General features: G+C 40.7%; 1 protein-coding gene across 1 annotated transcript in view; it reads left to right on the top strand.

Moving 5' to 3' along the window:
• The window catches only part of FRAS1 (Fraser extracellular matrix complex subunit 1), a 435,467-nt gene that overhangs the window by 184,322 nt on the left and 225,627 nt on the right, over nucleotides 1–25,518 (top strand). Inside the window, exons 10-15 of the mRNA XM_072810116.1 lie at nucleotides 1,196–1,285; nucleotides 3,300–3,335; nucleotides 4,594–4,741; nucleotides 6,166–6,309; nucleotides 7,854–7,988; nucleotides 23,350–23,493. Coding sequence (XP_072666217.1) covers nucleotides 1,196–1,285; nucleotides 3,300–3,335; nucleotides 4,594–4,741; nucleotides 6,166–6,309; nucleotides 7,854–7,988; nucleotides 23,350–23,493 — 697 coding nt within the window. The remainder of the gene's footprint in view (nucleotides 1–1,195; nucleotides 1,286–3,299; nucleotides 3,336–4,593; nucleotides 4,742–6,165; nucleotides 6,310–7,853; nucleotides 7,989–23,349; nucleotides 23,494–25,518) is intronic.

Below are 25,518 nucleotides of genomic sequence, written 5' to 3' on the forward strand. Positions count from 1 at the left end.
TTTTGTATTTCTTTTAAAAGTTTATATTTCCCTCCGTTAAAATAATACATACTCATTTTAGAAAATTGATTCGCAAGAAAAGTAGACTTTAAAAATCCACCCATCATGCTACAATCCAAGACAACTGATGCTTTTATTTTATATATTTTTAGTGCAAGTGTTTTTTTTTTGTTTTTGTTTTTTTTTTTTAGTGCAAGTGTTTTTAAACATAAAATATCACTGTGATTATTCTGTTGCACAATTTTACATTATTCAATTTTTACCTAACATGGTTTCTGCAATTTAAACATAATGTAGACCTAAAATTGGATAATGTCTTGATTTAAAGAAACATAACCATTCTTTAGAAATGGAAAGTGCTTTAGAAAGTGGAAAGTGTTTAAGGAACACTCGTTATCCTATAGATCTATTAGATGTTAGTATGTGCATATGAAAAATTGTAAACAGAGATTGTATCTTCCACAGCAGATTTCTTGGGAGGTAGGCTTCAGAATTTATAATTATTTAATTTTTATAGTAAGCATTTGTTATTTTATAATAGAAATAAAAATGAAATTATTAATATCGGGAAGTTAAAATAAGACTTTGAAAGTTAAGCATCTACCATCTAAGTGTGACCTTTTTCCTTCTTCTTATAATTAATTTAAAAAATAGTGATTATGTGAGTTGGATAACAGTTTCAGAATATTGAATAAAAATTGGTTTTCTGCTGTTTAATTTATGCCTGAAACTATATCTGTGCATAAAGGGATGTATCTGATTTTGTATTCAAGGAAAACTGTTGGTTTGATTTGAACACTGTTAATGACACCAAATCACAAGTTCAGATGTTGTATATTTAAGATAGCCTGATCCTTTTCTGAAACTTGTACCTTTCTTTCCAAGATTACAACAATTAACAATCTTGGCCATTCTTATTTGTGTGAGCTTCTGGTCATGAGTTGGAATCGATGGAGGGATCTGTGCACAAGTATCACAAGAGCTGGAATGAAAAACCACTTGGGGGGGTGAGCTGTATGGCCTAGATTGTCCATGGGAAGCTGACAGGGAGAGAGAGAATAAGCAGTGGGCCAAAGCAAAGGGTGGGCTAAGGTTTTTCATTCCAGTCAGGGAATCCAGCTGTTTTTGCAATTTTAGTAGTGCTACCTAGAGATGGTAATTTGATAATGTGCCTCTGCAATCCTTACTTCTACAGGGTGAAGAATTAATTCACTTAGATGGAAAATGCTGCCCTGAATGCATTTCAAAGAATGGGTACTGTGTTTATGAAGAAAATACAGAATTTGTGAGTAGCAGGCTAATAACCAGAGACTGTTAAAAATTAAATAATAGTTCAAAACTAGTTTAATGAGGGGCCATTACCTTCCCATATCTTTTAACCATTCACGTGTTCAACAAGTGTGATTGTGTACCTACTATGTGCCGGGTACTAGAGACACAGAAGCAAGTAGCAGACAGAGTCCCTGGTCTTGTGAGCTTCCGCTCTAGTGTGGGGACACAGAGGACAAACATAAGCCTGTCCACACCAGGTGGTGACAAGTACTGCCCGGGGGAATAGAGCAGCTAGGGAGGAGCTGAGGGACTGAGGGACAAAGGTGCTTTTTCTACATAAGGTGGCTAGGGATGTCTCTTGTGCAGAGAAATTTTAGCAAAACCCAAAGGAAGTGAGGGAGCAAGCCACATGGATATCCGTGGAGAGAAAATGTACTAGGAAGAGGGGCTGGCAAATGAGAAAGACTGAAGTAGAGGTGTGCTTGGTGTGTTTGAGAAACAAAATGAACACGGCTGGAACCAAGTGAATGAGGGGGAAAGGATTTGGCGAGGAGGTCCACCAGGTAGCCTGGACACTGTGGTATATGTGTTGTGTTTTTGCCTTGGCACACACAGGGGCTGGGAGAGCTTTGAGCCCCAGTGCTCTGATCTGGCTTACCTGTGAAAGGTTCACTTCGGCTGCTCTGCAGGCAGGAGATGAGAGGGGGCAGGACTGGAAGTAGCTGGTCTGGTTGGAAGGTTTATAGCAATAGCCCAGAGGCAGTGATGGTGTTTTGGTCTCTGGAGGAGGTAATAAAGAGTGATCAGGATTATGTTGCAGGTAGAATTGATCCTGATCACTCTGTATCACCTCCTCCCTAGACCAAAACACCATCACTGCCTCAGGTAGAATTGAAAGGATGTTGAGGGATTGGATGTGGGGTAAAATTTTCATTTGTGAAGGTTTTATTCCCCAATCTATACTTTAAAAAATTATATACCCAATGGAAAAAACATTTATCTTAATTTCTTCAAATTTGCTCTATTTATATAACCCATATTTTCCACATGGGGTTTTGGAATGTGGATAAATTGTGTTTTAAAAAATAGGCCAGTTGACCACAAAGACAACTGCTTCATTGACCAAGCAGAATAGGATGATAAGAATTGGGATTAAGTCCTTTGATTCCTATGTGCTGTTTCTTCGTGATTTGGGAAAATTGCCTCTGTCAAACCTGTATATGCTGGGGAGAGAGTACTGTGTAGGATTACCAGTACGGGCTCCTAAATTCAAATATCTACTTTGCCACATACTGAGTATAACCTTGGACAAGTTACTTAATCCTCATCTGTGACAAAGGTTATAACAATTGTATTTACTTTATGAGGCTATTGAGAGAATAACACCTGTAAAGCACTTAGAACAGTGCCTGGCATATTTAGAAATAAAAAAAGAAGCTAAAAAAAAATGGCACCATTGTTATTATTATGCTATTGACATTGTTTCCTAAGTGGTTTACAGCTTAGTCATTTTTATTTCCTAAGCATTTAGGAGATTAAAGGCTGCCTATAAATAATTGAATTTCTAATTTCTCAATCATACTATCAATTTTCCTACCTGTTTTTAAGGTAAATTAACCCAGGTGGAATTAAAAAAAAAAAAAAAAAAAGCAAGTTGTGTTAAATGAGTCTAAACCCCCATAATGCTGTGGTACCATATAAGACTGAAGAGTTTGCCAGGCTTAGACCTCTTGCCTATGAAGTTCTTCATGTGGAAGCAAATTGAAGCCAATGGCTTAAGCACAAAGTAAGAATAAGAATTAAAAAAATCTATTCCGAGGCATGTTGTCTTCACCTTATATCATATACTTTTCTTGTTTTTTTGACATATATAGATTTTTTTTCTATTCATAAGAAGTGAATGAAGTTGCATGTTATTTGGATAAAATGGATAAGTATTAAATGAAAAAATAAATAGATCAGCCTAATGGCATAAATAAACCAGCTTTTAGTGGTATAATAAATGCATTTTTTGTTGTTGTTCCTAGATGTCCTCAAATGCAAGTGAAGTTAAACGTATTCCAGTAAGTATAGATTTTTAACTCTAGATTTGACTCATTGAACTTTTGCCCCTTTCTTTACCCAATGTTTTCCCCAGAGTTAATAACTAATACTTCTCTAAGTACGGGCTCCCACATGTATCTTTCCCCCTTTTTTTGTGATATTTTTCTTCTTCTGATTTTTTTTCTGGCCTAGAAAATTCAGTTTAACCACCAGTGCAATTTCATATTCCTCAAAGCATTGGGAGCTTTTGGGGTTTGGGAGTGTTAGTTTCCCAAAACAAAGCTGAGTGTTCATTCCTTCAAGCTTTTTTGCAGGACCACTCTATATGGTCCCTTTCTAAGGGAAAATGTAAGCACTTTTGTTCATACAAGCAAGCTCATAATTCTGGAGCCTATAGAGTCAGGGGCCTGGGAATCCAGTCTGCCTTGAAATGGAAGAAAAGCCCTTCTGCCTTCTCAGATAATATTCTTGATTTTTCTAACATTGTCATTAATTTTTACTAACTATAACCACATTAATTCTTTGGAATATTCAACATCAGTTGGCTTGGTAAACATTTTATCAAGTATTTATATTATAATATGATCTAATATCCTCCCATTTTACCTCCTCATCGCCCCAAAACATTCTGATAGGAGCCTTCATCTCTTTCCTATCTCCAGGGTGAGTGGGATAGTGAGCAAAAAGGAATTGCTCTTTATAGTTCACTTTGAATTCTCCATCAAAGTACTAATGTTTATTACCATAATTTGCTTGGCTGAAAAGAATATTTTAGCCTGAGAAAGCCCATGGCACATCTATAGCCCACTAAAAGATGTCATACAAGAGCTTTCATTTTAAGAATATAATAACTCTACTGTTACTCTTACTGGAGTAATTATGAGGAAATTCAGGGCTTTAACCAGCTTCCCACTGTTATTGTAAAGATTGTATGTAATGTACCTTCTAATCACTAGGCACATAGTAATCCCTTCTGGTGTTTTTTTTTTGGTGAGATAGGCTGAGAAACAAGTGTTATATGCTTCTTGCTTATTCTGGGAGCCCCAGAATGCTTTCCTAGTTTTTCTTTCTGCCTGGGTTATACATTAAAATAAATCAATTATATACAAAGAAGGAGAAATAGTATCATTGACTACTGTCCTGTTTTAGAGTTAGGTTTGTATGATACTGAGCAGGACCTTCATTTTGTCCCTTATGGAAATTCTAAGTTCTCCACCTGCAAACTGTCTTCTGAATTTTTGCAATTCCGATAACATCATTCTTTACTGTTTCATGTAGGAGGGGGAGAAGTGGGAGGATGGCCCTTGCAAGGTGTGTGAGTGCCGGGGCTCTCAGGTAACTTGCTATGAGCCCTCTTGTCCACCGTGTCCAGTGGCCACACTAGCCCAGGTGGTGAAGGGACAATGCTGTCCAGATTGCACATCAGGTGGGTCCATGTCTGATTTATTTCTACTGAGATATTTTTACTGCCAAAAAATTCTGAGAGACCTTTTTCTTTCTTTCTTTCTTTTTCTACTACAAACCTACTAGGTTTGTTTGTTTGTTTTTTTCTTGCTGATTTTTCTAACAAATGTGTTACTTAATCTTTGCCCATATATTTGCCAAACTCAGCAGATTATGGGTATGTGATCTTGGGCAAGTCATTGACCCTCTCTAAATCTTAATTGCCTCGTTGATAAAATATACCTTATCTACCTTGAAAAATTGTTATGGATATCAAATAACATAAAGTTTGAAAACTTGTAAAGGCAAATACATGTGTTAGGACTGGTCCATTATTGAAGATATAAGAATAATTGCTGAAAGTTTGTTACAGGTGTCCACTTTTTATAAGGTGAGCTATTAAACAGATGGTTTCTTTTGGAGTTCTCAAATCGGTTTTTGAAGTTAAAAGACTCATTGATTTCTTCCAAAAGAAAATTTTATCTACTTGTTCTGCAACTCTGCTTTCAAATCACCTGGGGTTGAGTTAGTTCCAGTTAATAATTGTTGGCAAGTACTGGCATTGCTCTGGCTGTGCAGTAATTTGCATATATAAGCTTAGTCTCTCTTGGAAAAGTGGCATTTTCTTCCATTCGTATTTCATAATTAATTGTTTTCATCTGTGGGTCACAATTTTTCATATTGGCAGCTGCTTTGTTGCACTCAACTTATTTTGGCCGATCACAGTGTTTATGTGAAGAGTTTATCATGGGAAAAGCAAAGCAACTTTATGTTTTAATTATGTTACCTTCACCAAAGTGGCTCTCTGTGCTTTCCAAAACAAATATTTAGTATATTATAATGTACTATACCTTGAAAATCAGGTCCTTAAAAACTTCAAAACCTTTAAGAAGTCCTTTGCTGACAGTTGCCACTGAATTCAATGATAATCCCAAATGCTGGGAATGAAATTTGGAGAAAAAGAAGAAAGCTTTTTTTGAGCCAATAACCTTGTTGAAATTGTATTTTGTCTTAACTTTCTATGCATGCCAAAGCTTAAGAAGAATGTCTAAGAAATCATAAATTATTGAATTCATTTAAATCCTATATTACAAAGCTGGTAATTCCTTTTTGTAGAGTCATTCCAGCAGGCAGAAGTATTAATAGGGCCATCCAGTCATGTTTTTAGTGTTTTCCATTTGTAGCTACCAGAGACAGTAATAATATTTCAGACAGGAGATGTTCTTTGAAAGCTTGCATTGAAATCACTTTTGCTGTTTGGCGGCCTTTTTCATACCTAAGTTTCAGAGTTTTCTGTTCTTCATATTCTATAGCGTTCCATATACTCTGTAGATTCTTTTCTGGAAGAATGTAACAGGAATCCTGTGGCCTTTACTAAATTCTCCTCTTCTTTGTCCTTGATTGTAGTTCATTGCCACCCAGACTGCTTGACCTGCTCTCAATCTCCAGAGCACTGTGACCTCTGCCAGGACCCCACAAAGCTGCTGCAGAATGGACAGTGTGTGCACAGCTGTGGTCTGGGATTTTACCAAGCTGGTGCTCTCTGTTTAGGTATGGTTCTGGGCAGACAGTCCAGAGGTGGACTGAGGCTCACTACTGTCAAGGAGGGGGGGGTCCATGTATGCAGGAAATGCACAACTTCCAAAAACCATTAGAAGGTATTAACATCATCCATACATTACTTGGCTTGTCTACCTGCAGGTCTCTTTCTTCTAACATTTCACAGGTGTTTTGATGTTTACTGAAAGCTAGATGATGTGGAGGTTGTGATTGGATTTTTAATTTTTTGAAGACTTTCAAAGATAGTAATATTGCTGGGATTCTTGGTGTCATTTATTACAACACTCAGTTAATCCAAGATAGAACTTTAGAATTGACATGTACATTTGAGATCCCTCATTAGAACTTTCTCTTTTTGTAATTGGGGAACTTGTGGGCCAGAGAAATCGACTGCCTTGCTCAACATCACACTGGTAATACTGTGATAACATCACATTGGTAGTAGAGCTTTTCTCCTGTGGTTTATTGGGGGATCCAGAATGGGTTCACTTCAATTTTTAGAGTTCTTATGCATCTGAGAAGGAGATCTTATCTGGCAGAATTTGGTTTGTTTGAGGCCAGATCATCACTACTTTTTCCCTTATCTCAGACTCAGGCTGCTAATTTTCCATTGAAGAGTGTGTTGGTGGGATCCCTGGGTGGCGCAGCGGTTTGGCGCCTGCCTTTGGCCCAGGGCGCGATCCTGGAGACCTGGGATCGAATCCCACGTCGGGCTCCCGGTGCATAGAGCCTGCTTCTCCCTCTGCCTATGTCTCTGCCTCTCTCTCTCTCTCTCTCTCTCTCTGACTATCATAAATAAATTAAAAAAAAAAAAAGAAATTAAAAAAAAAAAGAGTGTGTTGGTTTATACCACAGCTGTGAATATTTAATCTCTTTGTCCCTCAGTATTCTTACCTGTAGAATGGAGTGAAATTTCTAGTACCTTCCTTAGAGGGTTCTTATGAGGATTAAGTGTGTTAATATACATGAAGTGTCTAGAGTAGTTTCTAGGATATTGTCAAGCTTCAATAAAGATTAACTGCTTTTATTATTTTTGTAATTATTTACTTCTCCCTACTTTCTCTTCTGATGCCTGATCTTTAGCCTTTTTAAAAGTCATTTATACCTCTGCTGTGGGTTGTGGAAGAAAAAAGACAAGGGATATTCTTAGGAAAATGATTGAAAGCAAAAGACACTGGGGGGCTATTGGATAAGAAGAGTAGAGTCAAGAGCTAAATTTCCTGGGTTCAGATGCCAGGTTCATGGGACCTCTGACAAGTTACTTCACCTCTGGGAGTTTGTTCCTCGTGTGAAAAATTGGGGTTAATAATATCGGCCCAAAGGGTTGTTGTGAAGATTAAATGCATTCATACATATAGAGCCCTTCATGTGGAGTCTGGCATGAAATATATGCCATATAATGAAGGCTGGTAAAGTTGTTCTCTGTATCTCCAGAGCCTCAGAATTGGGCTACATGAGAATGGGCACCGAGGTGATGTCTCTGAGCTAATGAGAGCTGCCCTTTTTTTCTTTTTCCCACCCTTGCCTGGAGCCAGCCTGCCAGCCTCAGTGCTTCACGTGTACCAGTGGGCTGGAGTGCTCATCCTGCCAGCCTCCTCTGCTGATGCGGCACGGCCAGTGTGTGTCTACCTGTGGGGATGGCTTCTACCAAGATCGCTACTCCTGTGCAGGTAATCACTGGCTGGGCCACCAGGGAAGCCAGCCCTGTCCCCCAAGAGATCCAGGGCCACCAGGAGCTCAGAGTGTGTTTTCAAGTATGAGAAGAAACTCTGAGGGATTCTCCTGATGGGCTGAGAACAGTGGATGAGAGAGATGACACATGTTTTTATAATCTTACTAGTGCGTTAGTGACGTGTGTGTGTGTGTGTGTGTGTGTGGTAAGATTTCTCTAAGTCCTTCTGCACATGCCTAGGGACACTGGAACAATTCTTAATTCAGTTCAGGATTATCATTGTGTTATAAATCAGATTCCTTCATTGTGTAAATACATAGTGCTTAAATGAAAATGAAGGGTGAAATAATATCTATATTTTTTCAAAACTTGATTTCTACCTGAAGAGAGAGGGAGAAACAGAAATGAGAAAGTGACATCATGATAAGAAACTTGGACAAGCAAAACAGATGGTGACATTTACATTTACTCTTACCTTAGTATCTGTATGCTATAGTAGCTTTATGTGTCTAAATTAAGAACTAGTTGAAGTTCTTAATATTATCATATGTCTCTGGATATGTATGTAATAATGTAATATGTATCATGTCTCTGGAGGTCTGAGTGGTCTTCATGTCATTTAAGTGAACCATTTTTTTCAATAGTGATTATAATCATGAGTATAAGTAAAAAAGTAAATGTATAAATAATTTTTTAAATGCAGGAATAGGAAAAATAAATAAATAAATGCAGGAATGGGAGATGGGGTAACGGTGAAAGCAAAGACAAAGGGCCGAGTCCTACGTTTGTCTGCAGGAGGAGACGGAGAATCAGGTATGCTCAGAACCTAAGGCAGAGTGTGCAGTGGCAGGCAAACCTGAAAAGGCAGTCAGGCCAGAGGCAGGGTCCTGGATGTCATACAAGGAACTGTGGTCACTCGGCTCTGCAGCTGAGCAGGAGAAGGTGCAGAGATATGATGAGAATTGGAGGTGCGGGGATCCCTGGGTGGCGCAGCGGTTTGGTGCCTGCCTTTGGCCCAGGGCGCGATCCTGGAGACCCGGGATCGCATCCCACGTTGGGCTCCCGGTGCATGGAGCCTGCTTCTCCCTCTGCCTGTGTCTCTGCCTCTCTCTCTCACTGTGTGCCTATCATAAATAAATAAAAAAATTAAAAAAAAAAAAAAAAGAATTGGAGGTGGGCTAGTCTGAGGGTCAGCTCTTCCCTCCTATGCCCTTGGTTAGATTTTTTAGGAAGATCGTTTGGAGAGAATATAGTAAAGAGAGTCAGGACATGGTGTTCACTGGCTATGCGGGCTGAATGAGCTCTGTGGCATGGAAGGTCCTACGTGGAAAGTCTGCTGGCCTCCTCCAGTCCAAGTTGTGGGCAGAAGCAACATCCCTGGGCTTATGGAAACCATCTTAAAGGGAAACACTAGTATTGCTTATGTCATACAGTTATGAGGATGGCAGGGCCTACCCTGGAGCCAGTCACAATATAGAATAAAAGACATGCTAGCTTCTGAGTCTGGCTTGGGTGCTCTTTGCAATCTGTCAAAATAACTTTTGTATCCCCAATGTCAAGGGCTACAAAAAGTGTTCAGCATTTGTTGAACAAGTGTTTGATGAACCCGGGAACATACTATCCTTTTGGGATCCTTGCAGGACCAGTGTTTTTATAGGATTCTCAGCCATAAATGAGGAAAGAACCCCTAATGTTTCTTACTTATCATGTTCTGTTTACCTGTTATTTTAGAACAGGCTCAAAGTGGGCACATCCAGATGCCGTTGTAAGTGTGTAATGGTTGGGCAATTTAGGTAAACTGCTAAAATTTCAATTTGATGAAGTTACTGAATGTAGTCTCTACTCCTTCCTTCTATCCCATCAAAGAGACCTCCTGCTAGTGCTCCTGTGACAGATTTGCCTTTAAAAGGGAATTAATTTCCCCTCGATATTATTCTTCCTTCTATAATACCTCTACTCCCTGCCCCACATCCCACCTACATGTTTACTTTTTTCTTTTTTTTTTTTACTTTCTTTTCGGGGGCCATTTTCCTTCTCTTCTGTGTCCAGTGTTTTGTCGGTGATGTTCATGCTGTTGTAGGGCACTTTGAACGTTTCATTTGATTATTGGTTTACGTAGCTGATTGCTTCCACATTCCATCCACATACCCATACACAAGTGCCTCTGGTAGAAAGTTGCTGGGAAAATTTGTTCATGCTCCCTCCAGGGAATTAAACCAATTTGCTTTAGTTCAGCCTGGTTGCATTTTTATGCATAAAATGAGAAGAAAAAGAGCAAGAAGAGAGAGAGAATGATCTTAAAAATTAAAGCTAAACTTGTGATCAATTTCCATATACTGTTTCAATGCTGAGACAGCCCAAATAAGCTTTCCAAATAAGCTTTCTCATTATTGGAATTTTTTACAACAATTATGCTTGTGCTATTTTTGGTGGCTTTTCACCATTGACCTTGGAAGTCAGCCAGTCAACCAGTGCTCTTCTAGCATGTGCTAAACTTTTCAAAAAACAGCCTGCCATTTCATGGTAACAACAGGTTTTTCTGGATTGATTCCTCTTGGCAGGGTCATTTATATTATGACCAGCATAATTTGGCATTTTATTGACCCATCAAAACCAAAAGAAAGTGAACACTGTGCTGAGGAAACTAATTACCAGAAATTACCTGATTAATATTCATGCTCACTGTGTTGAATATAGGGTTGAGAGAAAAATATGGGGCAGAGACAAGTGGCACAGAAACACATGGCTCTTCGACAAAAGAGTAGGAGCAGGTAAACCGGAGGGCTGAAGACATGGAGTCCTGCTAGAGAATCTTATCCTCAGGGTTCCTTATCATTTTCCCTTTTCCCTTGAGTTTTGTGGTATACATACACAGATACACAGATACAGATTAATGTGTTTGTATATGTGCGTATATTAATGTTATTACGTTCTTGTGCTTGATTAAACTAAGTAGTCTCATAAATATAGACACATTATGCACCCCCATACCAGTCACTGCTTTGTTTCCTCTGCCTTCCCCAGTTTTGGAGTTTGATGCTTTGATCACCTCACCTGAAGGCTCACTACCACCCAATCCTTATACCAATCTAAGTCAAAGACAGACAATTTATAAGTTGCGTCTTCTCTACAGCAGGTAGGGCCAAAGAGTAATCACCCTCTTAGAGACTAGAATTCATCTTTTAGACCTGGCCCTCAGGCTTCTGCCTTAACCCCTAAGCTTTCTTTACCACCAGCTGGATCTGGTCAAAACATCCCTGTTGCCCGCCCTGTCCCATTCTTCTTGACCTTGTGGCCATCAGGGATGCTGGATTGGGCTTCTACTTTGGTTCCTTCTGTCTTGTCTGTTGTGATCTATTTCCAGGAATCAACAGCCAATCTCTTAGTTGCACCAGCCTGTTGGTCAGGCTTGACTCAGATATAGATGCTCCTTGCTTCCTCCCATCGACCACATGGCCTTGCACCTTTTCTACATGGGTACCACTTGTCCTGGATTTATTGTATTCTCTCTTATCAGAGTGGTAGGCCCATCGCCTCTTCCTAGAAACCTTGTTATGAAATCTAAGTTTGGATCCAGACTCAGCTCACCATGCCCCGAAAACATTCTTCCTCACCTGTCTGCCTTTTTTTTTTTTTTTTTTTTTAAAGATTTTATTTATTTGGAAAGAAGAGTGAGAGCAAGGGCAAGTGAGCAAGCACAGAGGGCGGGGGAGAAGCAGATTCCCTGCTGAGCAGAGAGCCTGATGTGGGGCTCAGTCCCAGGACCCTGAGATCATGACCTGAGCCAAAGGCAGATGCTTAAACTAACTGAACCATCCAGGTGTCCCTTTCCTTATGTGTCTTGCCCCTCTTTTCAGTCAACCCCTGTTTCACTCTGGTGGGGCCACGGAACTATTGCACACATAAATCCTAGGCATGGGAGTTCATAAGAAGAAGAGTTAGAAACAACCAAGCTAACGCACATCATGCAAGATTAGTTTAAAATAAGTAGCTCAGAAGACTATAACTTTGAATAAAGAAAGAACAGAGTTTAGCCTATTTTTATATGTGTGTCAGTGTTGACTTTGGCCAGTCCAAACTTCCAGTACTCACAAAGGCCTGAGGATGGAGCTGTGTATACCCTGTGGCAAGTGCTACTTTCATTCTGCAGACCCAGAGATGGGAGGGAGTGTGACATGGTGCTTAATACTGTAGGCTTGGGAGCCAAACCTCCTGAATTCCAGCCTTGGCTCTGTCGTGTACTACAAACCGTATTTTTTTTTTTTAACTCCACACTTCAATTGCCTGTGGGTAAAGCAGTAACAGTAGTATCTGCCATATAAGCATGGTTGTAAGGATTAAATGAATAAATATTCACATATGTCATTTAGGATGGTGCCTGGCACTTAGTAAGCCCTCCTTATGGGTTGGGAGACTTGTATTTCTGCTTTTCATTGTCCTCCTTCCCCATTCCATTTCTCTCCCTCCTACATTCATTCTCCTTTGATCACTGCTTGAGGTCCTGAGGATATGAAGTGAAATAAGTGTCTATCATAGTTTCCTATAGTGAGCTTGGAATCAAGGCAGGGTTAGCTGCTGATTACAGAGATGTAAAAAAGAAATCACATAAACATACAAATTCATGCAGTTTATTCTATATTCATTGCTGTGTGGCCTTAGATTTTGAAACTTAAAGAACCAAGGGAGGATCATTTTGATTCTTACCTCTGCCACTTACTGCTGTCTGGTTTCACACAGATAATTTAACTGCTCTGAGCCTCAATTTCCTCTGCTGTAAAATGGGGACAATGTCATCTACTTTAAACCATTATGATGAACATTAGAAAAAATGTTTGAAAAATGAAAATATGTTATGCCTGGCATAACATGGACATGGACAACAAAAGGCAACTATTGTCATCGAATCCATCCTTTTATTTTTCAATTTATGGGAATGAAAATTGTTTGCATTAAGAAACAAAGAATTTTGTGCCATTTGCTTCTGATTTCAAATAAAATCTACTTTTATATGTTATGAAGAAATAAATATAGGGAACAGTTACCTGTATTCATCACAAGTTAAAATCCTTTTATTTTTTTAAATGCTCAGATTAAGTGTTGAGTCTGGAATTTTGTTTCGTAGCCAATATTATGGTATAATTAGAGGGAAAACTTAGGAGAGCTAAGCCTATAAAATTTACATATAGGATGCTGATCTAGCTAAGATTTAAAAGCTATAGTTTGAACAGAGGAACTTCTAAAGTTAATTATTTATTGGAATTTTGTTTGACCGAAGCCACCCAACCATTTTTAGAAATGAAATGCTGACCCTTGGAGCTGAGTCCAAGGCAGTGAAGACTTAACTTAAGACTTAACTTAGCATTATGTTTCAGCATGTGGCTTAGTTCAACCTGGTTCTGCCCAGAGCAGAGCTCTTGGCAAAGGCATTTATGAAACCACTGTTCTGGAATCTGCTAGAAGACAACACCTCCTTGTTCTGTTGGGATGGTCATTGTGAAGCCGGCATCCTCCATGGCCCCCTCCAACATCATCCAGGATTGGAGAGTCAGTCCCTATTTCATTGCCAGATTACATATTCAGTTGGGGGCCTAGCACACTCCACCTCTCTGTCTTCACTCATTCTGTTCTGCCCCTAAAATTATATGCTTTGTTCATGTCTTCTTTGGTCTACTATAGCAATTATGGTCTCTCACTTAGTTGCTGAGGGTCTTGTAAAGGGGACTTATTGCTTCAAGTGATACTCTTGTCTCTTCCATTCTGTTCATGTACGGAATATTTGTTGAATCTCTTTCATGTACCAGGACCTAGGATACAGAGTGAATGGATAGAAAACTGTCCCCTGGGGGTTAAAGAACTTACTTTCTCAGTGGGAGAGGAGTGTCAGTATAAAAGTATATAGATAATTTCAGATACATACTACTCTGAAATCATTACTATCAGGGCTACAAAGGCAGTTTAAAAGGTGTATTATAGGAAGTGAGTGATTATTGAGACAGGGACAGGTTTCATACTTCTGAATTCCCCATAGTGCTAAGCACATATAAGGTCCTCTGGAATAATTTTTGACTGAGAAAAGTGTAATAAACCATTGCATGGAGGAGAGAGGACAGGAATATACAGGCATGCCTAGACTTTGGCTTACTGGTGACATAACTTCCATTTAGCTTCTATTATTTACTTCCTGTCAGCAATTCCTGGCTAGGTGTAGCCTCAGGAAGATTCCAGAATCTCTATTTTTCCTGCTTCTCATCTTCTTCCCTTTGTCTCCCTCCTCTTCAAGATAGTAGAGTGCCTTATCAGTGCTGGAAGGGTTATTACTCTTTTTAAAAGAATGAAAAACGACAACAAAAAAAACAACTATTATTGGAACTCGAGTAGTACCCATGGAATGTTTTAAGCCAGTCAGAAGGCTGGACAACAGGATTGCCCTCCCAGAATGTGTACATTTCTTGAGTGAACTAGACTCAAGGAAACAGGTGACAATGATATTCCAAGTCCTCTCCCTCTTTGGATGTTCATGTAAAAGTTAAATGGAGAGAAAGTAAAAGCAGCTGGCAGTGTTGTGCCTGGGACCTTTGCTGTGGCAGGGGACTAGCTATATTTGGCATTTGCCTGTGTTGCTCTTAGACCCTTGCTGTGTATGTCAAAAGATAAATGACAGACAAAAGTATCACATACCAGCAGAGAAAGCCTGCCACAGATGCAAGGGAGGTTATCTTCTAGACAGATCCCATTCTTCCCGACAAATCTGAACCCCCAAGTATTTTAGCTATGGATTACAAACTAGTGACAAGTCTTCTGGCTTTCTGTCCAGTTCCTAGGGTTCTCAGTATTTTAGGTAGACTATATGGCATACATTCCTTGTCTCTTTTTCCTATTCTCCACCCTGACGCTCTCCCTACACAATCTTCCCCTCCCTTTCTAGGCTGTCCACAAAGCACACAGCACCTCCATGTTATCACTGTTGAGATCTGAGCAGGCTATGTTAGTGCAACCAGGAAGTCTGAGAACTTTCCTCATCAAAAACTTGGTTTTGGTTAGTGGTCCCTCTGGCTTTTCAATTTCTGTAGACAAATAGACTAAAGGTATCAGTGGAGAAATCAATAGCCATTTAAGAAATAGCGGCTGAGAAAAAAAAAAACAAACCAGGAGTCCTACCAGCTGTGGGTTGCCAATGGTCACAGTGGATGAGTGGAATCTGAGAGTTCTGTTTGGCTCATCAAGCTGGACTGAGATGGTCACTGCATTTGAAATCTCTTGCAATGTACTTGTGTTGTAGATTTAGAAGTATAGGCAGAGGGGCAGGAGAGAGAAAGGATAACTTTAAGAACATTCCTCATGAGCTGAATGTCTGCCATCATCCTCTGACTTCTCGTACCAGTGAAAAGCTGGCCTGCTTGTAAAAATCTCGCTCCATGTGGCCCTGCCAAAGCCTCCGCCAGCTAGGAAGTCATCCCTTTGGTTCAAGCTCTACAAAGACCCTGCTAAAAATTCAAATATATTACCCAAGATGAGTAAATCATTCAGCTGTATCACAAATGTGGTCAATATATTAATTAGGTATTTACCTAGCATGTGTCTTTTTTTTTTAATTTTTATTTATTTATGATAGTCACACAGAGAGAGAGAGAGAGAGAGAGAGAGAGAGAGAGAGGCAGAGACATAGGCAGAGGGAGAAGCAGGCTTCATGCACCGGGAGCCCGACGTGGGATTCGATCCCGGGTCTCCAGGATCAGGCCCTGGGCCAAAGGCAGGCGCCAAACCGCTGCGCCACCCAGGGATCCCCTTAAGGAAGAGGGCTACAGGCTTTTTTCCCCCTCCCCCTTGAGTAATTGATTTTTCCCTAAGTATGAAATGAATTCATGTTTATTACAAAAAATAATTTGACAAAGTCAGTCAAATTCAAGGAATAATAAAAAATCAGCAAAAATCCCTGACTCAAACTCTCCCAAATTACTACTGTCAGTTTTTTGGTGAATATCTATCCAATTTATGAAAGTGTATGTGTGTGTGTTATATGCACACACACATTTATTTATTTTTCAAAGGTAAAAATCACACTCTCTATATAGTTTTATTGCCTGCTTTCCCATGTTATTTATTATCCTTCTACAAAATCTTTTTAAAGCTATTTTATAACTTTCCATCTGGGGCTATGCAAGAATTCATTCAGCCAGTCCTCTGTGGTTTGACGTTTGTTCCTAATTCTTCCATTATCATAAATAACCGTGATGCAAACATTTTTAGTAGAAGTTGTGGTAAACATATTTGATTAGAATAAATTCTTAGACCTGTGATTGCCAGGTCCAAGGGTATATATGTACTATTTGAAGCCTCTGGCACTTTAATATGTGGCAGTCCTTTTTTTTTAAAGATTTATTTATTTATTCATGAGAGACACAGAGAGAGAGGCAGAGACACAGGCAGAGGGAGAAGCAGGCTCCATGCAGGGAGCCTGATGCAGGACTCAATCTTGGGACCCCGGGATCACACCTTGAACCAAAGGCAGATGCTCAACCACTGAGCCACCCAGGTGCCCCTGTCACAGTCCTTTGAAAAAGTTGTAACTTCTACTCCTACTAGACACAAATGAATGCCTGCTTCCTACCACCCTCATCAGCACTAGGTGTTATGATTCTTCTGGTTTGTCAAGTTGGTTGATGTAAAATGGAATCTTGTTTAATTTTTTTCTTTTATTGATTTTTGGGATTCACATGAGGAGGTTTGACTTCATCTTACTTATCAGCTCATTCGCATGATTAGCCTGGGCCAGTTATTTCTCTTGCTTATCTGTCTATGCCTATCATTCTGCCTGTCTATTCCTTTTGCTCCCATGACCTATTCCCATTTCTCTTCCCCCCAACTTCCCACTTAAGTAACTATTCTAATACAATTTAATATGTGTTGTGCATGTGTGTGCTCAATTTTAAATATTCATAAATATTAGTAGGTAGGTATTTCATTCTTTTCCTTTTTTTATTCTAAACACTTTATTTTTTAAAGAGCAGGTTTAGGTTCATAGCAAAGTAAAAAGGATGGCACAGAGGTTTCCTGTTTGCTCCCTGCCCTCACACATGCATAACCCACCCCATTACCAACCATTCATTATCCAGTGGTCTGGTTTATTTGTTATCTTGGTGAATCATTCATTCTCCTTTTTTTCTCCCAAAGCAGTGTTTCTAAGATGCATACAGGTCACTGTATGTACAGATAACCAATTGCATGCAGCTGTTGCTCTCCTGCTTATTTTGCATATCTCTAGCTGTTTATGAAGCTAAAGAGTTTTTTTTTTAATGTGTTTGCTTTTTTTTCCGTTATGAACTCACTCAAGTACAAATGGGTTTTCAGAATGTATGGAGACCCATTTCAGGGTGTCAAGTTTTCTGTTGGCACAGGGAGGCAGGTTGAAGACAGAAACCCAGCCTGGAGAGGACAGAAGTTTAGAGTAAAAGGATCAAAAGTATGATTACTCCCATGAACTTCCTTTCCTCTTAAACTTGTCTGGCATTTGTGCTTCTTAGACAAGTAGCCTTGGCCTCCTGTGGGGCTGTGTTGGAGGAAAGGAGAGTCATCTGGCCAGCATCTGGTCTTCTCTGAAGACAGTTACCAAGCTATTTTCAGTGGCTTTCCGCAGGACTTTTGTTGATGTGTTGTAGAGAACACAAGAGAAGGCCTCTAAAGTATGAGCACCCCTGGGAAAGTCTGGAGTCCCTTCTTGTAACTGCTGGAATAATCAACAAGGACTCTCCTTTGGTCCTTTCTAAGAGAACCTACCTTTCCCATAGTCTTTCCCGTCCTTTCCTCTTCTGTTTTCTGCTGCACTTTAATCTGCTCTCTTTATAGTTACATTGCCTTTGACACCAGTCGAGACAGGATGTACTTGATCTCTCAGGGTATGCCACTCATTGGATCATGTATGACATTCTCTGCTTTCTCAAATATGTCATCTCCCCATATCTTCATGAGTTACATGCAAGAAATGTTATTCCCACTTTGCAGATTAAGAGAGCAAGGAACAGGGATCCCTGGGTGGTGCAGCAGTTTGGCGCCTGCCTTTGGCCCAGGGCGCGATCCTGAAGACCCGGGATCGCATCCCACGTCGGGCTCCCGGTGCATGGAGCCTGTTTCTCCCTCTGCCTGTGTCTCTGCCTCTCTCTCTCTCTCTCTGTGTGACTATCATAAATATATAAAAATTTATAAAAAAAAAAAAAAGAGAGAGAGCAAGGAACAGTGAAATTGAGTGTAAGATAGAACATTTTTTTCATCCAACAAGAGCTTCTTATTGGAAGTGTTGTACCCATTGTCTCCTGATAATAGTTTAGAACTTGGCAAGTTCTTCCTGGTCATTTATGTGATGAGAATGGAAGCTAGTGATTGCTACAAAATGAATATGGACCAGAATGAAGGAATTTGACTTGTGGATGACGTAGCTGCTTGTACCTGCAGTTTGGGCTGCTTCTGTGTAGTTGCCAGTGAAAACCCCCTTGGCTGTTTGGAAATCTGAACTGCAGCCTCACTGATGAACCTAAAAAGGCCTGCTGATCAAGGGTGCCAATTTCCTGGGAATGACAGGGAAACCGATTCCAAAAGGCCATGGAAAAGGTAAAGGACTAAGTCTCCTTCTTCCTGCGGGGCATTTTGAACTGCAGGCTGAGGCTATTGTATCTGGATCCACTGCCTAGGCTCTGAGAAGGCTTCCTGAAAAATGAGAACTGGCCCATAGGAAGTGCCTTTAACACTATCCTGGAAAGGGATTGTATTTTATGCTTAGAGAAGCACAGGTTAAGGGGTTTTTTTTGTTTTGTTTTGTTTTTGTTTTTTTTTTTTACGGCAATCTTGTTTCAAAATTATCAAGTAACAAAAAGAAGTTTCTTATTTTTAAAGTAGGGTTTCAAAATAGAGTTGCCAAAAGAAAAGTAACTCATTCCTTTTCATTTTGAAATGAATTGCTCAGCAAGCCAACACATGTCTTGCTATGCTTTAGAAAAGTCAGGGGCTTTCCTAAATAAATTATCTACTGCATGTAAGATATGAAGATGTTTTTCTCTCATTAGCCCTCTTTTAAAATTTATTGCCACATTTTCACAATATGCAATTCAAACCCTGGGTGATCTGAAATGATTGCTAAGAGAAATTATGATGAAAAGTCAGGGAGTGACCTTCTATTTTTCATAATAACCCAGGTATAATAAAAGCCACATGTAAAATAAGCCTGGAAGAAGAGGTCATCTTTAGTAGCATATGTTCAGTGTTAGAAATTAGAAATCAATTGCAAAACACAGTAGGAGTATGTCATTATAAGAAATGATAGTTAAAAATAAAAAAAGAAAAGAAAAAGAAAAAGAAACGACAGCTCAGCATAGTCCCATACTGAAGAAATAAAGATCCCGTCTGCTTTGTTGCCTGACCATCGAACATGCCTTTTGTTTGCTATTGAAACACAGAAGGCCTGGCCTCCCATTTGGTACTCTATATAAATGTAGCATAAGTATTTGTCATAAGTCGATTTGGACACCAGCATTTATTAGGTAAATTTACAGCCTCAAGTTTATCTCCCCTAAGTTACCATATGTTCAGACTATGACCTCCTGGTTAGTTGTTGCCATGTAGAAGGAAACTGATGTAATGACTCCCTCATAACCAGTAAAAAAAAAAAAAAAAAAAATCTGTTGTGTGTTCATTTAACATACATTTAATGAATACTGACTTTGTACCAATTATCAATCTGGACACTGGGGGTTTGAGATGATTCAAACATGGCCCCAGTTTTGGAGAATATTATATTCCATTGAAAGGGATTGATCTGTAACCAAATTGATTAGGACAGTAGGAGAAATAGTCTAAGAGGGTATGTACAACTTTCTGTAGAACACAGAGGAAGGAGGGACTGTTTGGACAAATTTAGCAAAGCTTCCCAAAAGTAGTGACGACTTGAGCCTCTTGAGTGTAACCAGGATTACAAGGGCTATGGAAGGAGCTAGAGACATTGCCAACTGGGTGAATCCTGCATAGGGCAACCAGAGCCCACGAACAGACACACGGCATGCTTAGGGTAGCCTGCTCCGTAGACCCGGCCTGCTTGAGGGAGGTAGCAGAGGCAGGGCTGAAATGTTAGGAGCAGCTCAGTTTGTGGCAAGCCTGAATGCTGTCCCTAAGCCTGTAGCCTGTATCCTGCTCATCCTTTGGCCCTGTTCTGATTGGCAACACTAGGGATAAATGTTAAAAAAAATACTTAAGTAGTATGGCACAGATCAGATTGGTCAGAAGATAGGGGGTTACTGGAGACTCTCTCCTGTGTCAGACCTTTCAGTTCCTGGAGCACAGTTTCTTGCAGGCTTCCCAGAGATGAAGCCAGAGTATTATCCTCTCCCCACTGCAGAGTAAACTCTCTAAGAAGCAAAATTTACTAAATCTCTTAGAGATGAAGTCCAAGGCCCTACTTGGCCTTCCATGACATTTGTGATCTGGCCCTTGCTGTCTTATTTCCCGTCATCCTCTCAGGCACTTGCCCCCCAGTGTAGTTTGTGCAATGATACCAATAAGCTCAAGTGATGGGTGGTTTAAATGTTCTCTCCAGTAGGCTTCTGATCTGTGGTTAGCCGGGAAGGCCCCACAGGCTACTCACAGCACCTTGTATGTGGTAGGTGTTTCTGTTGAACATTGGATGGATTCGCCTGGTATATACCTTCTTAGGAATGAAATTTGTTTTTTTTGTTTGTTTTTGTTTGTTTAGGTAATGACTTTTTTTTTTGAATATATAATGGCTTTGAATCAACTCCTGAGTCAGTAAGACAGAGGCACAAACATGGATAGACACTTTATTTTTTTTAATTTAATTAATTTATTAATTATTATTAATATTATTAATTTGCATGAGAGACACACAGAGAGAGAGGCAGAGACACAGGCAGAGGGAGAAACGGGCTCCCTGTATGGATGTGGGACTGGATCCTGCGACCCCAGGATCACGCCCTGAGCCAAAGGCAGACGCTCAACCACTGAGTCACCCAGGCGTCCCCAGGGGTAGACACTTTAGATGATGACTATAGTCAGTAAGTGAAGAGTAGCTGAGTAAGTGAGTAAATGACAGATTTCATGTATGTTCAAGGTAGAATTTGTTACTGGGATCTTTAATCCACATTTTAAATTATGATATCCTAATATTAGCTTATCCTAATATTAGCAGTGATCTCCTGTAACACATAAAATATAAATAAGGTGTTAAATATTAATGAAGTACCAAATGTAGAGTACCAAGCAGTTAGTTAACTAAGTGGAAATGGATTCTGCCCTTATGAAGCTTACAGTTTAGCAAGGGAACCAAATTGTAAACAAGTAAACTTTCCTCCATTTCTGTTTTTCACCTGCTGTTGTCATCTCTTGCCTGGACCAGAGCAGTGGACTCCGTGCTGGCCTCTCTGCCTACATGCAAGTCCTTAAAACCTCTCTACACAGCAGCCAGAGAGAGCTTTTAAAATCAAGACTTGTGTTGATCTTGCTTAACCCCTTTTGAAATTTCATATTAGACTTAGGATAAAATCTTAATTTCTTTCCTTGATCTTAAAGGTCAAGTTTGATTGGGCCCTTCCTTGCCTGTCCCTCCAGCCAATCAGGCTACTGTGCCCCATCATTCCTCACTATGCCCCTCTGTGCCTTGCTGGTCCCTCTGTGTCCACGAGCTTCAACCACAGGGGTTGCCTTCAGTTCCTTGAACCCCTGAGCTCCTTTCCTTCTAAAGGACTTCATTGGTGCTCTTTTCTGGCTCTCCCAGGGCTTACAACTTCTCATCCTTTAGATCCACCTAAAGTTGGTTCCTTTCACCCCCACCACTCTCTTTATCGAAGAGCCCTTCTTAACATTTCTTAAGGGGGAAGAGGGGCAGAAGGAGAGGGAGAGAGGGAATCTTAAGCAGGCTCCTCGCCCAGTGCCACACCTGACATGAGGTTCGATCTCACAACCCTGAGATCTCAGATCACGATCTGAGCTGATATCGAGAGTCAGACATGTAACTGACTGAGTCACCCAGGTGCCTCATGGCATTTAACAGAATTTGTAATTATCTCTGAGTTTGTTGGGGGAGAAAAGTTGTTTGAAATTAAGGCTTTCCTGTGTGGTTTCGAGCTGCAAGGAGAGGATTAGATCTTGAGATTCATAATGCAGGTACCCTTTTCTGATTCTGTAAGGATACCTAATTAAATTACTTAGGTATACAGTTCCCAAGTCTCTTCCAATCAGTGGAGGGTTTTTCCCTACCAGTTTTGGTCAGAATGAATAGCTTTGCAAAACAGGCTGTGCTGGGAAACCTGGGTGGTGCAGCGGTTTAGCGCCTGCCTTTGGCCCAGGGCGTGATCCTGGAGACCCGGGATCGAATCCCACGTCGGGCTCCCGGTGCATGGAGCCTGCTTCTCCCTCTGCCTGTGTCTCTGCCCCTCTCTCTCTCTCTCTCTCTCTGTGTGACTATCATAAATAAATAAAAATTAAAAAAAATTTAAAAAAACACAGGCTCTGCTCTTCTGTGAAGCAAATATTTTGAAAATTAGGATGTGTTAACAGAAGTATAGGTTGGGGTTAGCCATCAGATAGTCAACCAAATTTTAATATACTCATTGACTCAGAATAGGCCTCTTTTTACAGACATGTCAAGGTGAAAAGCAAGCATGAATAGTAAAATCAAATGCTGGAAGAGGAGGACATTTTGAGAACAGCTGCGGTTTAGGAACAATGTATGGCTAGGAAGTTAAGTTGTGAGAGAAAGGTACCTCGAGGTACATGTGGAGAGCAGAAGCTAGTGTCGGGGGAACCAGAGACTGGGGGAGGGGAGGACTAGAAGGGTACTGAGGGAGGACAAGAGGGCAGGGGAAAGGGGTGGGATAGACAGAGAAGACAGGGATGGAAAGTGGGGAGAGAGCAGTAGAAATCAAGCAGTACCAGGTCTTTCAAGGTCCAATCAAAGCTGAGAGTACATGGCATCCTGATTCTTCATGATGTTGGACATAGGAGCAGCAATCCAGTCAATACTTCATTGGCAAGGTGATAGAAAGCCATCTGATTTCATTAGACAGGGCATCTTTGTCTAGAAAATTATAGTTCCCTTTCCTGTGATTCCCATTACTCAAAGCCTCTGATTTCTTGTTGCAAAGTCTCCTTGCAGTAATTGACTGAAGTTGTACTTCTGGCCAACAAAAATATTATTTTTAGTGGGGGGGGGGGGTGTTCTCCTGCAGTATATATATGTGCATAGAGATTTAGGAACGAAGGCTCCAATAGCCTCCTTATGAATTCTAAATCTTTTTGGAAGAAAAATTGCAACCAGTCCTTTCCACTGTAGATTATTCACTGATTTTGCTGTTTGCCTGCAGTCTGCCATGAGTCCTGTACTGCCTGCTGGGGTCCGACAGCAAAGCACTGCATGGGCTGCAGAGACCCCCTCCAAGTGCTGAGGGAGGGCAGCTGCGAGAGCAGCTGTGGCGTCGGGTTCTACAACAAGCAGGGGATCTGCAGTGGTAAGTGCCTGGCTTTGTATACCAGAGCATCTTTTTTTTCTTCCAGCATCCCTGGTTTTATTCAAATCCTATAACATTTCTTTTACTCAACAAATACGCAAATGACTGCTAACATTGATAGTGTTTCAGTAGTTTATAAAACACTTTTTTCCAACTGGTAGGATCGCCTTTCACACCCCCACTTCACAAGAGCTTTTTAGGTTAGGGTGTTCATTCTAGCCTCACCCTGTGACACTCGGGCTGCTTGCTCCAGACTCACAGCTGTAAGGAGAGCTGAGCTTCCTTCTTCTAAGTTCCAAACTCTACATCCATGCCAGACTGCCTTCCGAATATGCATGGAGACAAAGATGCTCCTAGACCAGCCAGTGGCTGACCTACCTTCGTGTTGGTGTCACTGACTTAAAGCTGAAGCTGTTACCGTGTATTCTATCTTTAACGTCCACGGCATGGTGGCAAGAGTTAACCCAGTGTAGTGCTTCCTTCCAAGTGCTTTATAAGCATTAACCCACTGAGGCAGGAAAGTAACTTGGGCAAGTTACATAATCTGTCATGTTTTAGTTTCCCTTTTGTAGGACAGGAGTAATAGTAGCCACTGTGGTAGACAGAATGATGGCCCTGCAGGCTGTCTACGTGCTAATAGCCAGAATTTGTGAATACACTTCCTTAGACAGCAGAAGGGACTCTGTAGGAGTAATTAAGTTAAGGATCCTGAGATGGGGGTGACTATCCTGGATTATCTGGGTGGGCCAGTGTAACCACAAGGGTCCTTCTAGAAGGGAGGGTGGGAGTCTGAAAAGGAGATTTGAGACAGAAGCAGGAGTCAGGGTGATGCCAAGAAGGGGCAGTGAGCATGTAGGCAGCCTCTAGAATTGGGGAAGAGACGAAGAAATAGATTTGCCCTTAGGGCTTCCAGAAGGAATGCAGCCCTGCTGATGCCTTGACTTTAGGATTTCTGACCTCTAACATAATAAATTTGTGTTGTTTTAAGCCACTGAGTTCATGGTGATTTGTCCCAGTAGCAGCGGGACTTGAACACACACCCAGCTCAGAAAGCTGTTGGGAGGCCTGAGCTGATACAGGCAGGCATTTAGCACAGTACCTGGCACCGTGTAAGTGCTGTGTTTGGTGTCTATTCCTCACAACAGTTGCAGGACGCAATTACTATTATCATCCTCATTTTTCAGATGAGACAAAGGTTAAGAAGCTTGCTTAAGGTCACATAGCTACTAAGGGGCAGAGTTGGGATTCAAGCCTTCATCTTCTGGCTTTAGATCTTCTTACCTGCCTCCTAACTGTTCTACTGGCTATAATGAGATACCTCTCTATGCACCTCTGCTACTTCTCCCTCCCTTCTCCCTCTCCTCTACCTTGATCCTCTTCTGCCCCTTTCTCCCTGTCTTCCTGTGAGCCTTTGGATCAGCTACTGCCCTTTGGCTCAGCCACAGGTAGGCACCTGAGAGTGAATGGGTTTGAATTGAGTTTACTGTGATGGTCATACCTATAGAAAGGCCGTGATGACTTTTTTTATATATAACAAAATCCACTAAATCAATAAAAATGTGCAGCCCATAGAACTTTCTTGAGTTATTGTCTTTGTTTTGTTTACTGAGCAGAGCAACAGCAAAAATGAGATGATCTTTGGGACTTGACACATCCACTTGTCTTGGAGAAGAGAGATAGTCCCTGGGAGCTGCTTGCTTAAAGCTGTGCAGAGATCCATCAGCTCACTGGTGTGAAAAATTTCACTTGATGTGAACAAGTCACAGGTGGCTTTTGTGTGGATGCAGGAGAGAATAAGAAAGGCCAGGCTGCTGTATTTTAATCTTTTTCTGCCAGCATCACTTTCCTCCTCAATTAAGCCAAATGTGTTCTCTAAAGGTCAGCAGATGTCAAGTTTGCACTAATCTGAAGGCATGTAGCCTGTAAGTACGCAAGGAAGGTGGCTGCTATCACTGATGAGGGCTGGTGACCCTGATCTGCTACTGAGATGGTATATCTGGATTGAGAAAGCAACTTTTGCTCGGG

The sequence above is a fragment of the Canis lupus genome, chromosome 33 (genome assembly GCF_048164855.1).
Source record: "Canis lupus baileyi chromosome 33, mCanLup2.hap1, whole genome shotgun sequence".
Classification (NCBI taxonomy): domain Eukaryota; kingdom Metazoa; phylum Chordata; class Mammalia; order Carnivora; family Canidae; genus Canis; species Canis lupus.